This window comes from Schistocerca nitens, chromosome 2, assembly GCF_023898315.1.
Source record: "Schistocerca nitens isolate TAMUIC-IGC-003100 chromosome 2, iqSchNite1.1, whole genome shotgun sequence".
NCBI lineage: Eukaryota > Metazoa > Arthropoda > Insecta > Orthoptera > Acrididae > Schistocerca > Schistocerca nitens.
Genome location: NC_064615.1, coordinates 864,243,964 through 864,261,006, shown reverse-complemented (window position 1 = coordinate 864,261,006; position 17,043 = coordinate 864,243,964). Strand labels below are relative to the sequence as shown.

Here is a 17,043-nt window from a genome sequence, read left to right as displayed (position 1 = left end):
CCCTCCCTGCACCTGGCCTGTACCTGGGGGTACATGCGAACACTACCTGTCAAAAGGGGCTGCGAATTAGGCATTGCCCAGTCACCTATTACACATCAGACGCCTGGGCTGGCCTTAAGGGGCACACAGGGAGGAAGAAGAAAAAAGGGGAGCCTCAAATGCCAAAGCAGAGGAAGGACAGGGGAAGGTGAACGAAGAAAGGAAAAAGGAACAAAAAACTGTGATGAGATTGTTCTTAAGTCAGCTACAGACTATCCAGAACACTCCCAAAAACATCCCAGACGTGTTCCCCAAGGGAGGGGGAAAGCAAGAGGCAGATATGCAGCACAGAAGGATAAAGATGCTGCAAAGGCTGGGGCCCCATGATAGCCAAGAACATACCCACCAAAGAGCAGCGACCCCCTGAGAGCTTAAGAATCACATTGGTGACCCATGACAAACACATCTGACTGCATTTTCTCACCACACAACCACACCGGTAACTACACAGTAACAATGCAGCCATTTTTGGATTGCAGAGACCTGCAATCACCATGAATAGACAGTGACGTTCTTACTACTTCATGTAACATGCCACACTGCAACACCATGTAACCAAAGTGCGTCTCACCAGACTGTGCCTAAAACTGAGGATGTTAAATGTGATTTGAGACTTTCTCGGCGTATTCCATTCGTGAAATCTTCTCGGGTGATCAGCCGAGTGAAGGCGTCGTCTTCTCGCAACGTTTCGAAGGGTTTCGTACCCATCATCTTCAAGCGAAGTGTCGAGATGCTGTGTTGCGCGGTCCTATAAAGGCTCCTGGACCAGTGACTGATTCCGGGCGCCGACCAATCAGGTACCTGCGGAATCGGCCGCCGCGCCAGTGGTGGGGGGTTCGCGGCGCGGACCGGGCGTCGAGTCCCTGCCGGTTCCTAATACATCTGTGGCCGCTACCGTCTTCGTGCCGGAGCGTTCTCTTCTAATTTTAGTTATTGCGGGATTCCAAGCTGTACTAAGTTGGAAACCAGTGTCTCGATTGATCAGGTTGCTGTTCAACCGAATTTCTACAGCCTCTTTGAAAACTGAATCCCAAAATCCTTTAGCGTCACACAGCTTCTTCGTACCCTCAAAGAGGAAGGTGTGTCCTTCGTTAAGGCTATGTTCCGCTACCGCCGATTTTTCTGTCTGACCAAGGCGTACATTTCTAATGTGTTCCGAGCGCCTCTGCGTGATGCAGCGCTGCGTTTGTCCGATGTATTTCGTACCACATTCACATTCAATACTGTATACGCCCGGAGTCTGCAGTCCTAGGTGGTCTTTGACTGAGCCAAGTATGTCCTTAATTTTACTTGGGGCATGAAAAATTGTCTTGATGTTGTGTTTCTCCAGAATGCGGGCAATCTTGGCTGTTGGCGGTCCCGCGTATGGTAGAAATGCCAGGCATCTGGTCTCATCTTCTTCTTCTGGTGTGTCTACCTTCCTGCTCTTGTGTAGGGCGCGCGAGATTTGCGTCTCATTATAACCGTTGCTGCGGAAGGTCTTCCTTAGGTGTTGTAACTCTGCAGGTAGGCTGTCATCATCACAGATAGACTTGGCCCTGTGCACAAGTGTGTTAAGCACTGAGTTGCGTTGTGCTGGGTGGTGGCAACTCTGTGCATGAAGGTATAAATCCGTATGTGTCTTCTTCCTATACACAGCGTGACCCAAGGTGCCATCAGGGTGCCTCTTGATTAGAATGTCAAGGAAGGGCAAGCTTCCGTTTTCTTCCACCTCCATGGTGAATTGTATGTTGCTGTGTATGCTGTTGAGATGTCGCAGGAAGTCTTGCAGGTTCTCTCTGCCATGTGGCCACACGACAAGAGTGTCATCCACATATCTGTAAAAGGCTTTAGGTTTCAATGGGGCGGTGTCCAGGGCTATGTCTTCAAAGTGCTCCATGTAAAGATTAGCGATGCCTGGAGCTAAGGGGGACCCCATGGCTACACCATCCACTTGTTCATAAAATTTGCCTCCACACTTGAAGTAGGTGTTTGTTAACACATGCCGGAACAGCTTTATTGTGTCCTCACTAAAGCGTGTTTCGAGCAGCGCTAGGGAGTCTTCCAGCGGTACTCGTGTGAAGAGTGAGCTGCTCGAAACACGCTTTAGTGAGGACACAATAAAGCTGTTCCGGCATGTGTTAACAAACACCTACTTCAAGTGTGGAGGCAAATTTTATGAACAAGTGGATGGTGTAGCCATGGGGTCCCCCTTAGCTCCAGGCATCGCTAATCTTTACATGGAGCACTTTGAAGACATAGCCCTGGACACCGCCCCATTGAAACCTAAAGCCTTTTACAGATATGTGGATGACACTCTTGTCGTGTGGCCACATGGCAGAGAGAACCTGCAAGACTTCCTGCGACATCTCAACAGCATACACAGCAACATACAATTCACCATGGAGGTGGAAGAAAACGGAAGCTTGCCCTTCCTTGACATTCTAATCAAGAGGCACCCTGATGGCACCTTGGGTCACGCTGTGTATAGGAAGAAGACACATACGGATTTATACCTTCATGCACAGAGTTGCCACCACCCAGCACAACGCAACTCAGTGCTTAACACACTTGTGCACAGGGCCAAGTCTATCTGTGATGATGACAGCCTACCTGCAGAGTTACAACACCTAAGGAAGACCTTCCGCAGCAACGGTTATAATGAGACGCAAATCTCGCGCGCCCTACACAAGAGCAGGAAGGTAGACACACCAGAAGAAGAAGATGAGACCAGATGCCTGGCATTTCTACCATACGCGGGACCGCCAACAGCCAAGATTGCCCGCATTCTGGAGAAACACAACATCAAGACAATTTTTCATGCCCCAAGTAAAATTAAGGACATACTTGGCTCAGTCAAAGACCACCTAGGACTGCAGACTCCGGGCGTATACAGTATTGAATGTGAATGTGGTACGAAATACATCGGACAAACGCAGCGCTGCATCACGCAGAGGCGCTTGGAACACATTAGAAATGTACGCCTTGGTCAGACAGAAAAATCGGCGGTAGCGGAACAGCCTTAACGAAGGACACACCTTCCTCTTTGAGGGTACGAAGAAGCTGTGTGACGCTAAAGGATTTTGGGATTCAGTTTTCAAAGAGGCTGTAGAAATTCGGTTGAACAGCAACCTGATCAATCGAGACACTGGTTTCCAACTTAGTACAGCTTGGAATCCCGCAATAACTAAAATTAGAAGAGAACGCTCCGGCACGAAGACGGTAGCGGCCACAGACGTATTAGGAACCGGCAGGGACTCGACGCCCGGTCCGCACCGCGAACCCCCCACCACTGGCGCGGCGGCCGATTCCACAGGTACCTGATTGATCGGCGCCCGGAATCAGTCACTGGTCCAGGAGCCTTTATAGGACCGCGCAACACAGCATCTCGACACTTCGCTTGAAGATGATGGGTACGAAACCCTTCGAAACGTTGCGAGAAGACGACGCCTTCACTCGGCTGATCACCCGAGAAGATTTCACGAACTGAGGATGTGCCAATAGTATCATGTGCCAGCAGTGAACAACACCAACCTCTTATCTGAGCAGTGGCATCAAACACACACTTTGTTGTATGTGCAACATGTATATACTGCACACCTGAAATTTTCAGCATTTCCTGCCCCTCAGACTGTGCAACATTTCAATCCATTTTCCCCACTTGAATAAATCACACCCATCGCTTCACAAGTGTCAACACTCAACACATTGCATAATGCCCCGATCTGCTCTTTTGCCAAGTACATTGCACCAACCACATCACATGTTTCTACAATTCCACCAACTGCATCCCAACAGTTGATACACCTAGTAAACTTTTAGCTAAGAACACTGTTGCTGTGCCTACCACAACTTGTTTCGGTACACCAGCTCCACTCGCACTCCGGCCTACAAGCTTGGGACTATTTGTCTACTTTTTGTTCATCATTCTAGCTTCCATTACTCCACATTGATCAACTCACCATGTGGTTTGCCGTCTGTGAGTGCATCTTGGCCGCACATGGAGTAATAGATGACAGTGCTAAATTCATCACTCTCCTGAGCCACCTCAATGTGCAGGATGATTTCATTAGTGACTTATTTTCATGCTGCCTGCAGTGAACAAGTATGACATGGCCAAGTCACTGCTGCTTCAGCACCTGTTGCAGACACTGGAAAACAGTTCCAAAATATTATTTATGAGGAAGACATTGGCAACCGTAATCCTTCACAGCTATGACGCCACTTCCAAAACCTGGTGGATACAAATCTAAAGAGTGTGGACTTTGTGGGTCATGAAACTGCCATCAGAGGCACAACTCACAATGACTTTGCATGAACAGGAAACCCTTGATGTGAAACTATGACTAGTGGTAAGAATACAAGCCATCAGTCAGCATCTACAAAGCATCGGTTATCCAGCTAATGTGCACAAGTTCCTGTCTCACAGCCACTTCGCCACGTGACCTGCCATGATGTTGCCAAAGCCAACCAAGTTCACCCGACTCTGCCCGAGCCACCAGCATCAGCCACCAAGAGGAACAATGAACTCCAGCACACTGACACACAGTGCCACCCACCCGGCAACACAGCCTCAACTGCCACCCCAGCCGTGCCCCCACACTACTGCTGGTTCCACTCCAGTTTGGGGATGTGGCACGCAACTGTCAGCCACAATGTACGTTCCCAACCTTCAACAGTAGCCCGTAGTAGGCATATTGGTTCGCTCCCATCAATCAGGCCACCTCTACGCACAGAATGCATGTGACATACAAGAACCACACCCACGACCTTCTACCTCTTGCCTCTACATGTTTGATCGCACAACACAAAACTACCCACAGACAGCAGCACCAAGTTGTGACTGGCACACCCCCTCGTGCTGTGATGTTGCATGTGCAACTTCATGTGGCAAATGACACTACAATAGTTGTGTCCAACTCAACTACCATCACCATTTATCTGGGTGCGACGAACTGCTCCCACGGATTTCCTCATAACTGATGGTGCAGTTCCTATCCTCTGTGCAGACCTCTTATGACACTACTGGTTGCTATAGGACTTGGTTCATGGTGTTTTACTTTGGCAGGATGGCCAACGACCCACCATTGGCGTCATTAGCGACAAACTCCCCTCACCCAGCCGAGGATTGATATCAATGTCTGCTAGCCCTCTCACTGTCAATCCTCAACAAACACCTTTCCCAGTGCCTCACCATTCTCGATGACATTCAGTCAATCCAGACTCAGTATTTTTACAAACGCATTTCCAACACTCGTATGTGTAATGCAAAATATGACCTTTGCTACAGGTATTGCTGCACTGTATGAAGCACAGTGCAATCTCGCCAATTTACATCGATGTCACACCCCTCACCTATGTTGAGTTCAACCTACAAGGCATTGACGCCCCCCTCTGTCGCTCTCCCCTCTGACGCTCTCCCCTCTGACGCTCTCCCCTCTGACGCTCTCCCCTCTGACGCTCTCCCCTCTGACGCTCTCCCCTCTGACGCTCTCCCCTCTGACGCTCTCCCCTCTGACACTCTCCCCTCTGACACTCTCCCCTCTGACACTCTCCCCTCTGTCACTCTCCCCTCTGTCACTCTCCCCTCTGTCACTCTCCCCTCTGTCACTCTCCCCTCTGTCACTCTCCCCTCTGTCACTCTCCCCTCTGTCACTCTCCCCTCTGTCACTCTCCCCTCTGTCACTCTCCCCTCTGTCACTCTCCCCTCTGTCACTCTCCCCTCTGTCACTCTCCCCTCTGTCACTCTCCCCTCTGTCACTCTCCCCTCTGTCACTCTCCCCTCTGTCACTCTCCCCTCTGTCACTCTCCCCTCTGTCACTCTCCCCTCTGTCACTCTCCCCTCTGTCACTCTCCCCTCTGTCACTCTCCCCTCTGTCACTCTCCCCTCTGTCACTCTCTCCTCTGTCACTCTCTCTCTCTCTCCTCTGTCACTCTCTCTCTCCTCTGTCACTCTCTCTCTCTCCTCTGTCACTCTGTCCACCCCCCACCCCCACCCCGTCCCTCTCCCTTAACAGAGACACAGTGCACCTCTGGTCTAGATATGCTGGAGGGAGGAATCCCAGGAGGGAGCTCCATCACCAGCAGGTGCCAAAAAAGGGGGACACTTCTTTGGCCAGGGAAGGGGAGCAGCACCCAGAAGGGATGGCGTGGGAACTGCAGGAGGGGGAAGAGGAGAGGAGGATGGGACTGAGGCAAGGAAGTGGGGGGCAGGGGGGGGGGGAATAGGAAAAGATATGACAGACAAAAGTAGAAGTCACCAACACAGGGTGAAGTTTGTCATATTTTATGACGAGCATCAGTGTAAGATAAACTGATCAAGGGACTTATACTCTCTTATCTTTTTTACTTTCTTATAAGCCAGGCAATCTGGTGAGCGTACAGTGTGACAGTCATGAAAACTAACACATGAGTGGGGGTACACAGGAGCTCCCCTAATGGAGTGGGCATCCACATTCACTACATACAGAATCCACCGTACATCAGGAAGACATGCCCAAAACGCAAGCACCGAAAGCATCTCGTGGGTGGTAGGAAGTACAGCTTCACGTAACACCGATAACACACAACCTTGACCCCGAAAGCAAAATAAAGGCATTGGTATCAGTGTGATTGTCCTTATAACCTTTCTGCACATGCCATACAAAATGAATGCCCCATTGTTCCAGAATGGCCCAGAGTTCCTCATCAGCTTCAAGGATGAGGTCCCTATGAAAAATTACTCCCTAAACCATATTCAAAGACTGGTGACATCTAATGGATACCTGGATATTGCTACGATGATCACAAGCACAAAGGGCTGCACATTGGGCGGCAAAAGAAGTTTTAATCAACAGGGAACCCAACCACATCTCCCTGAGAAACTCCACTTTCCGAAACTTGTTTACGACATTTTCCACAAAAAAGAAAGGCTTTGTGGCAGTTAATGTGTCCCCATCCGTGCTACTACAGACCAGGTAGCGGGGAAAGTGTTTCACTACAAGCCAGCAAGCTTTGCCCTCCGCCCAGGAAGAAACTAGGGAAGGAAAAGCTGTAGGGTCATAAAAAGCAGTATTCAATAATCTGTTACCAACCAAAGAGATGGCTGTAGAAGAACAGCTAGATTTTTGGAGCTCGATACATTTCATACGCAAAGCACGTGCTCTGATACCAACCACAACAATCAGGGACTCACCCCATGGGCACCACCCAGCCACAGCAAGGTCAGTTTGGCACAGCAGCCATTGCTAGGGTTCCACTGCTCCCAAATAACAAGCAACCACTCCTAGGCATACATGGGGAGGCAACAGCTCAGGTATCAGAAGTGTTATCCCTACGTTGTCAGCAGGCTGAGATAGATGGGTACATAACAGTCCCATCACATGGACTGGCTACACATGCTGGTGACCTGGCTGAGTGGAGGGGGGCTACAGCGGAGAAGGAAGAGGTGAAGGATAGGCCAGAGGAATCCATGCAACAGACACTAGAGAGGTAGTTCTTCCCCAAATGGCTCACACTACGGAGAGAAAATTTAGAAGTGGAGGTCAAACCCCAAAGGGGTACCAAAAAGGAAGGATGAAAAAGAAAGGCGGGGGAACAAAACCACAAGGAATATAGGAAACCAGGTGTGTAGCCAGATCAACATAAGTTAGAACACCACGAGATGGGAGGGAGGCAGCAGCGGGGAAGGACGGGCACAGGGAAGGAAGTGCACTAGGTAGGAAAGAATGGGCTGCAATAACTTGAGGCCCTGTGGGCGCCACGTACAAACTCAAAAAAGAACCGTGAGCCACCCTGGGGGGTTAGAACAGTAGGGAACTAAAAGAAACTAACTAATAAACCAAAAGTACTGGAAACCTGGCAGATGTTTTTCTTTAAAGCTCCCTCTTTCTATGTTCAAATTCAGCTGACATTCACACTCATGCTCTTTCAAATACATACCCACTTCCTCACATTATTTAATGTCAAAAGCTCATAAAATAAAGAATGAAAAGGCATTTTGGCATACCCAGATTCCTACTGTTGGCATCCATTCCAAGATGATATGCTTAATGTTGCTCTGGAATATTACCTAAGTGATGACAAAGATTGCAGCAGAAAAATTCCTAATCAGGCTGATGTTCTCTCTGTTAGTCAAAATGTTCAAAAATTTAAAAAGGTAAAAAGATATATTACAAGATCAGTAAGAGAAGCCTATCCTCTAATGGGAAAGGAGAACCCAAATTTAAAAATTGGTCCCACAAAATTCTACTCCTTACGACCAAAATGGGTAAAATGCCAGCCAGTGAAGGAAGTATTTAGAAACTTCTTTGTTTCATCATAACTAGGGTCACAAGGAAGATGTACACAGAGATGGACCCGATGCTTTTGTGTGTATGTCAAGAGCCAGAAGACAAATTTTGGTTGCAGGAGTGTACAGTGTGTCCTGGCACTGAAGGGATGACTGTCTGAGCATTACACCTTCAGGATATTGACCATCATGTAACCAACACATTGTGGGAGATAGGAGAGGTGATGGAAAAAAAGAGTGGCACTAGGGAAGTTCATTACAGAGGTTGGGCATTGGGTCATGAAAGGTGTATCTCACCATCATATCAGGAGACCGTAGCAGAAGTAAAATCAGCCACAGCTATGAATACTGATATTAGTTCTTCATTTCTACTTTGCTGAGAACCAGTTTATTGCTTTGCAGAATGAAGTTCAAAGTTACTTCTGGCACACTTCACAAGTGTCAATATTAACATTTGTTGCTCACTTCCTTGGAACACCACATTATTTTGCTGCTGTCAGTTATGACCTCATTCATTACAGTGCACATGTACGCTATGCCATCAGTATGATAATTAATGACATAGCATATAATAGAGGTCATACATTTCCTAATCATGCTTACGTGACAGATGGTGCAGCATCTCATTTTGAAAACTGCTTTCTGCTTTATGAGTTTGGAAAACAATGTACAGGAATTAAGACAAAAGAAATTGATATTTTCAGCAATAGGTCATGAAAAAAGCGCACGTGATGGGTAGGTGGTCTTTGTGAACATCTTGTAACAAGATTTAATCTCCAGCATGAAGCTATTGATGCTATATGAGATGCTATTGGATTTGTACAGTCCATATCAAAATTACTAAAAAACACCAAAATCTCATTTCTAAATGAAATGTACATTATTGGACTTCTGTTTAAAAAATAATAAAAAAAAGAGAGAGAGACAAAAGTGGTGTGCTATGAAGCCAGTAATAGGAATTCAGTCAAGTTGTTGCTGGGTTACATCCTGGAACGGCACATACATTGCAAAAACAGTTATCGGCAAAATGCGGCCTGTTACTGTGTGTGAAATGCAGAGACCTCAGTATACTTAAGAAGATTTTGTTGTGAGCAACTTCATTTCTTGTATGTATGACAATCAGTGGTGGTTGGGACAAATAAATGTCATGAGCTGCAAGAGGTAACAATCTCCTTTACGACACACGATGGTCCAACAAATTCTTTCAAATGGCCATCAACAGATCAATGTGCAGTTCCCATTTCCCAGGTCCTGCCCTTGTTGGACCAACGTTGTCCGTGTGAAAATTCAGGTCAGCTACACAAGTTCAATGAGGAGCAGATGAAAAAACAAATGAACTTTTCTCAACAGTGCAGTGTTACAGTGTAGGCAATTTTAGTTCCTGGAATGTTATAAAGAAGTCAACTCACAACAAAAGACAATAAAACTTCGCGAATAATATCAAAAACAGAAAAATGTATGTACAAAGCTAGTTTCTGTATCTAATTTTTAAACATAAGGCTGTAAAATAATTATTTTGATTAAGATATACAAGTTTTGCATTACGTTTAATCAACATCAGCAATCAATTTAAACTGATAAGTGTCCTGGCTTTTTTTACCTTGAGAGTGTTAGTTCTAACATAAAATTTTTTTCAAATTGTGCACTGCAAAATATTGCCCACTCTCACTGTACCTTCCACAAGAACAACGACCACCCAACATACCACACAATGTTTAGAATTTCAGTATGGGGGTTTTTAGAGAAGATAATTTATAAAGAATCAAAAAAAATTCAGAATGTCCATCTTTATTTAGAAATATTTTGATGCATGCATTACTGCCATAGGTGACAGAATTATCATTTCTCAAGACAGGTAACATTCTGTGACTGTCCATATTTTCAGAACATGATTTTGAAGTTTGCTAATAGTTACAAATTTTTTTAGTTTGTTTTTCCAAATTAAAGATGAAAAAGCTCAGAAATGTGTATGTATTAATCACATCTGATAGTACTGTGAACAAGGTTTTGTTTAAAAATAGTTTCAGATCTCTATCACTTTCAGTTTTTTATTAAAGATTTTCTATTTTTCCTTTCTTCGTGACATTTTCACAAATACTCTCATTTAGAGAGGACCATAACACATTAACAAAAAATCAGAACATTTTAGTTTTTGGGGGGTGTCTTGTACATCAACATATATTTTTACAGAAAACTTTGAAATAATGAAGCGACACATTCACTCTTGACCTGTATGATTTGAGATGAAATGGCCTACCCATTGCTAAACTAAGCTAAGAAAAAATACAGTGCACTGTACCAACGTAGTATTGTGTAGTAGACATTGTGAATGCAATACTAATTCCAATGTGCTGCTTGCGCTGTGAGGACGTGGTAGTATCTCAACTGGTGTTCATGTATCCATGAACATTTTCTTGTTCAAAGTTGTTTGACAAGCTGTTACTAACACAAAAATGAAAAAATGCAATATATTTTTCACAAACTTGGCAGATTTTATGTTTTAGTGGAAAAAGATTCAGTGATTAGTTGCTGTTGCACTAACTGCAAACCACATTCTTGTTCTGATGTCACATAGGGAATCTTGAGGTAACTGATAAGGACGTCCATCTCTTCGGAGTCCACTGGCCTGAGAGTTAAAGTAGCCTGACAAATGCAACCGTGTTCCATCAGATCAAATGAAAATTTAAGGGTCAGCCTCTCTGGCAGGCACAAACTACAACAGCCAGTTGCAGTACTGAACTGATAAGCTGATGGCCTGCCATTATTTTGTAAGGTATCAGGGGGAATTTGTGCACAGCTTTGACAGCAGAAGCTGCTCACACACTAGTCTGAACTGCTAAATGGCACACTGACATTCTCGAAATTGCTTCCAAAGGCTCTGCTAACTCCTTTAGTTTGGTCACACCACCTGCCAGAATACAAGTATAAGGCCACAGATTATGCAGCAACCAGAGGCAGCCTTTCCATTACTGGTTTCCATACTCTGCTTTCATCACACAAGAACACCCCGTACTTTTGATCATGGAAAATAATATAAGTTCGTAGCAAAGCATTATCTGTTAAGATATAAAAATTGCATTTTGGGTAAAAACCCACTTTCTTCTCATGGCAAATAAAATTACCATCTTCCTACAAAATGCACACCACAACTACTTTACAGATTTTGTAGAAATGCATGGTTTCAGAGTAAAATTTTTTCGAGCTTCCAGCCACATCATGTAGTTAAATGTCCATGAACTTTCGGCCAAGAACTCCTTGGCCATTGTTAAGTGATTACTGTTGCATAATTATTGCTGCCATCCTTAAAGAGCCATGCCATCCTTTGCAATGTCATTGGTGCTCACTCCCATGCCATATATGGTAATGTTTTTGTTGCACATCCATGCCAGCTTCAACATTCTGATGGCTGCAGGTCACCGACTTTATTAAGAGTGTTGTCAGAAAGCTTTATCTCTATTGTTTCTTTTATGATACTATCTCAGAAACCATAAGTCCTTTTCATAACAGATGTCTCATTGAATGCACTTTGGTGTCAACTTGCCATGGTATGTTCTGTCACCACTGATTTCGGAGGATACTGTAGGTGAGTACATCTCTTGCATTCTACACAGCTCTGTTAAATGGTATGCATGGGCTGCCTGATGCTAGACTGTCCACACCCACAAGGTATGTTATACATCCCTAGCATTCCGAAGCCAACATCCGCTTTCAAAAGCCCCATAAATTTTTGATGGAGTCCTGAAGATTGAATCAATTTCATTCCTCTTTAGGAACTGGCTAATCTCTCCTGTTACTGACAGATAGAACAGCAAAGATGCAAGCTTTACCAGATCACTGGCAGTTTCTTCTTACACATTTTGTGAGGTGGCTTGAGAAATCTGTCAGAAAGTAGTCAGTTTCTGCAAATGCTTCAATTCTTTTGGCAGGTTTTTAGTGTCTGAAACAGCATCCACTCAATGTACCAAGGTCCTCGGAACAGAAACATTTCTGCAATGGATGGCGATAGCTGGTAGCATGCAGATACCAGTCCGTGTAGGTGGGTTTCCAGTAAACACTGTGGCTGCAATATCCATTTGCCATTCGACACACAAGGACGTCAAAGAATGGCAAGGCACCATCCGTCTACCTCTACTGTGAACTGTGTGTTGTCAGGATGTTATGTGGTCAAGGAATTCTCCCAGCTTTTCATATCCATGAGGCCACATGATGAATGTATCATTCATGGAACAATAAAAACAACTAGGTTCTGCAGTAGCTGTGTCCCAGGCAATGTCCTCCAAAGTACCCCATGAGTATGTTGTCTATAACTGGAGCCAATGGGCTTCCCTTTGCAATGCTGCCAGCCTGGTTAAAATATTCTCCATTACACAAAAAAAGTATGCTTAAATAAATCCACACCAGTGTTGTCAAAGAAATGGGAGAGCAGATCTATGGAGCCTTTGATTGGATTCTTGTGATGCCTGGCATTAGTACCTTTGACTGTTTAACAATGCAGCTTTCAGCTCGCAAATTTGTTCTGCCGTTCCACAAAGAACTTGTGAGCTTCTAGTTCAACACCATTGTGCAGCAAAACATATTACATGGCAAAGAAATAAAGTAAAGTCTCTTCTTAAGTGCCAACATGGCATCTCTATCAATGTTTCTTGTTATCATGTTGAAAATAGTACCATCACTACCCATCGCAGTAATTTTCTGTTCCAAGAGACGTGGTACATTGAGCAGAATACTATCCATCACAGTAATTTTCTGTTCCAAGAGACGTGGTACATTGAGCAGAATTCATTTCAGACACTGAAAGCCTGCCAAAGCAACAGAACTACTTACAGACAGTATTAAAGGAAAATAGCTACAACAAATGAAAGATTTCACAAGTCGTCTCTACGAAGACACATAAGCAGAAGACCCCAGAAGATGACACAAAAAAGCTCATGTTTTTGTCGTCTGCGACTCAGAAACAGGAAAGCTTAGCCAGTGCCTAAAGAGGCATAAAATCTCTTCAGTCCTTACAACTCAAGCACAAATCTGACAAATTATGGGCCTGTGAAAGATTATGTAGCCTCAGAATGTCAGGGGTGTATAAAATAATGTGTGGGTGTGGATAGTTTTAAATCAAGGAGACTGTGAGTAGCCTTGAACAGAGCCAAGTAGAACACAAGAGGTGTTTCTAGTATCTAAGAAATGAGTAGTGGCAGAACATGCCTTGGAAAATGGCCACTGGATTGCATGCAATGAGACATCTGTTATTAAATGGGCCAATGTTTTCTAGGATAGCAAATGGCTCTGAGCACTATGGGACTGAGGTCATCAGTCCCCTAGAACTTAGAAATACTTAAACATAACTAACCTAAGGACATCATACACATCCATGCCCGAGGCAGGATTCAAACCTGCGACTGCTGGTCGCGCGGTTCCAGACTGAAGCGCCTAGAACTGCTCGGCTACCACGGCTGGCTTTCTAGGATAGCATGTTACAAAAGAAACAATTGGGATGAAATTATCTGATGATATCTTTAACATGAGATGCTGGCCTGCAGCTAAGCACAGCTTGAGACCCGGCCATCAGAATGACGAAGTGGGTATGGCGAATGCACAAACAGAAACAGTAACATACATTGCATTGTTGTGATATCAGAGAAGGCAGTGTAGGTACATAAGGATGGCAGCAACAATCACATGACAGTCACCAATCGACAACGGCCGAGGGGTTCTTGGCCAAAAGCTTGTTTACATTTAACCACTTGACGCAGCTGGAAGCTCGAAAAAATTTTACTAATTACAGATGCTGTCATAACACTTTCCTATACACATTCATTGACTTCACCAACTCTCAACTAAACCATCATCTCTAAACTGACCCTAGGCCAACAGCTACACTACAGACCAAGCTTTCACCAAAACCAGGATTTTATATTTCATGCAAAATTTTTCATACTGGCTTCAACATCATAACCAAGTGCTAATGTGTGGCAGAAACACATAGGAAGAGTACCACACACAACAAGGGGTACATTTTATTTTTCTGCATACATACTGCATTTGATGAAGACCTGTCACTGACTTCCCAATACCACCCTCCTATTAAAGTGTGATACTGCACCACACAGTCTGAAATCTTGATTGTGATGACAGACTGATCTCTAGTGCAGCCCGAGGTCTAGGTTATGTTAAAAGGTGACAATGTGGTTGTGACTCGGCAAAGCCAATAAATGTGAAAGCAAACTAATGGTTGTGGCAACCTAATATAACGTTTACACCTGTGCCACATGGAAAAACACATCGCTTGGGGTGGGTGAGACCGAGGGGGCAGGGTGGAGGTCCTATTGGTTGTCTTTCACATGATACTGTGATGCATTACCACTATCTGCTAGTTAATGTGTAGAAGTGCAGTGTGTGAACAGCTATTCACTGCTGCTAGTACACATGGTGCAAAGCACCTTCTCTAGTCATCTGGCTGCAATACAATCTGAATTACAGCAGTTACTACGCTTATCCCATTCGACTTTGAAATCCCAATGGTCTTCCAGCAATAACAGAGCTCTCAGCTTCCAGGTGCACCATTTTCATAATGTAACCCACCCACTGCTTGACACTGTCTCAGTATTCACACACAGCCAGCTGACCCCACAAAGCAGAAGTTTGCATTCCTGGATAGCAATTTCACTTGCTTCCTTGCATAACTGCTCTGTGTGATAGGTGAGATCAGATGAGGAGGCACTTACTGGATAGGAATTCACAAAGTTTTTATTGCTTGAGTACATCGGAAGAAAGAACAGTTTATATCACTTACCACAAGTATAACTTATTTATTGACTAACAATTATTGGGGGGGCTCAAATTACAAATAAATATGTTATTTTTGTTAATATCTACTGAATTATTTCACCATCATCTACTGCAACTATGTGGCTGAAACTTAGGCAAAACCAAAACTTTACTGGACTAAGTACACAAGCATACCTTAGACAATATAGTCAGCCTTACCCCATTTTGATGTTTTATTCTTTATCTATTCAGAATGAGGTTACTCTGACATCTGTTTGGTGGAGGTGGGTGGGTGGGGGGTGAGCCAGGATACCCAATTTAAAGTTTATTAATATCCACAAATTTTTCTCTGTAGTTAATTTACTATTTTTAAGAGCTTTTCAGGGTAAATTTACCAAGTTCATATCCAGTTGACTAGCCACTGGTTTAGCTAACAATATGGCAGACCTAGTTTACAGTTTGAGGGCTTAATGGAATGCCCATCCAGATCCATAGGAACCTACATGCAATAATTACTGTGGTTCCCCTGAGTCAGAAATGGCACACAAATGGATTATTCAGCAGCTTGCACACTTAAACACCAACCAAAGAAATGAATGTAGTTTTCAGTATGACACTTGTGTTGCTATAATGAATCTTACTGCATTCTTCCATTTCTTCCTTTCACTTTAGTTTCTTCAGAGCATAACCACTAATAAGACATTGTTGCAGAATGAGACAGAATAGTAATCATCTATAGTGGTTAAGGAAACGTTCCCTTTCGAATGTTATACTGACTTCAAAGCTTGTGCTGCACAATGGTTCATTTCTGTTATTTTCCTGCAACTGTCCCATGCCTAAAAATGAACTTTGACTGGGTAAGGTGTGGGGGGGGGGGATTAAACTTTACTACACCTATATAATAAGAATATTGCAATGTTCATAAAGGAATGATAATCAGTTTCAAATCATTTCAAGACGACACAAGACACCACGGTTTACAAAAAAGCTTCATCAAAAATAATTTAAATACTGCAGTACACGCTGTGACTACAGTACAAAAAAATAAAGGAAAAGCTTAACTTACTGATATCTGAAAGAGGCAAATCCATTCCACAAATGGAATCGATAAATTCCCACATATATGCAACATTTTCGTCGGCCAAATATTCCGCAACTTCCAGGACAAGGGGAGTTATTTCCCATTTAGCATCTATTAACGTCGTTACCGACTTTGATTTCTTTTCCTTGGCAGTAGTTCCTGCTCCAAGAATAAGGCAGTAAACAAAGGCGGTAAGCGCAACAAAATTCATCTTCCTCCGCCGATGTACTGAATCTGTGAAATAATTTAATTATTAGAGTATCACGTAAGGAGTGACATTTCTAAAGGCGCAAGGTTATTTCCGTGTGGCACCACAAGCGTAATTTTTATGTTTATTTACGCATGATGACAGTAACCGGTGACACTACAACCTTAGAAATATAAACAAGTCCTTTAGTTGCAACTAACCTCATCAATACCAACTTAATCACGCAACGAATCCTGTTTCTAAACCAAGACAATACAACCTTTTATTCCAATTCACATATTACACGTACATCTATACCCCCTTCTCATTGACTTCCCTACACACGCACACCGTACCATGCACTTCTGTCTGCTATAGCACTTGCGGCGTTACCAACTGAGAAAAGTCAATGTTGCGGATGTGCAGCCTCGAAATTAGAAGATAGCTAAAATGTTACATTATGTGACAGCATTGTCACGTTGGTTAACCTGTTGTATGTATTATCCAATACTGGCTTGCCAAGTTGATATTGCCAACGTAGGCTCCCAGAAACCTAAATGTCTTCCGTTGTGGATGAAAAATCCCCGGAATTTGACGATTTTAAGAGACTTGCTTTGACTTACAGTTTTTATGCATTTTTACGTGCTATATTTTATATGATTATTGGTATATTAAAAGAATACGATGTGCTTCTAGCGTATAAGAGATAAGGACAAATAAAACGTA

General features: G+C 43.9%; 1 protein-coding gene across 2 annotated transcripts in view; it reads right to left on the bottom strand.

Annotated features, from left to right (window-relative positions):
* LOC126237139 (UDP-glucose:glycoprotein glucosyltransferase) overlaps window positions 1-16,687 on the bottom strand; it is a 128,530-nt gene extending 111,843 nt beyond the window's left edge. For both annotated transcript variants that reach the window (XM_049946967.1, XM_049946968.1), the window contains exons 1-2: window positions 16,539-16,687; window positions 16,116-16,364 (exon numbers count right to left, since the gene is read on the bottom strand). In XM_049946967.1, coding sequence (XP_049802924.1) covers window positions 16,116-16,341 — 226 coding nt within the window. In that variant the 5' untranslated portion in view covers window positions 16,342-16,364; window positions 16,539-16,687. The remainder of the gene's footprint in view (window positions 1-16,115; window positions 16,365-16,538) is intronic.
* Window positions 16,688-17,043: the final 356 nt, after the last annotated feature.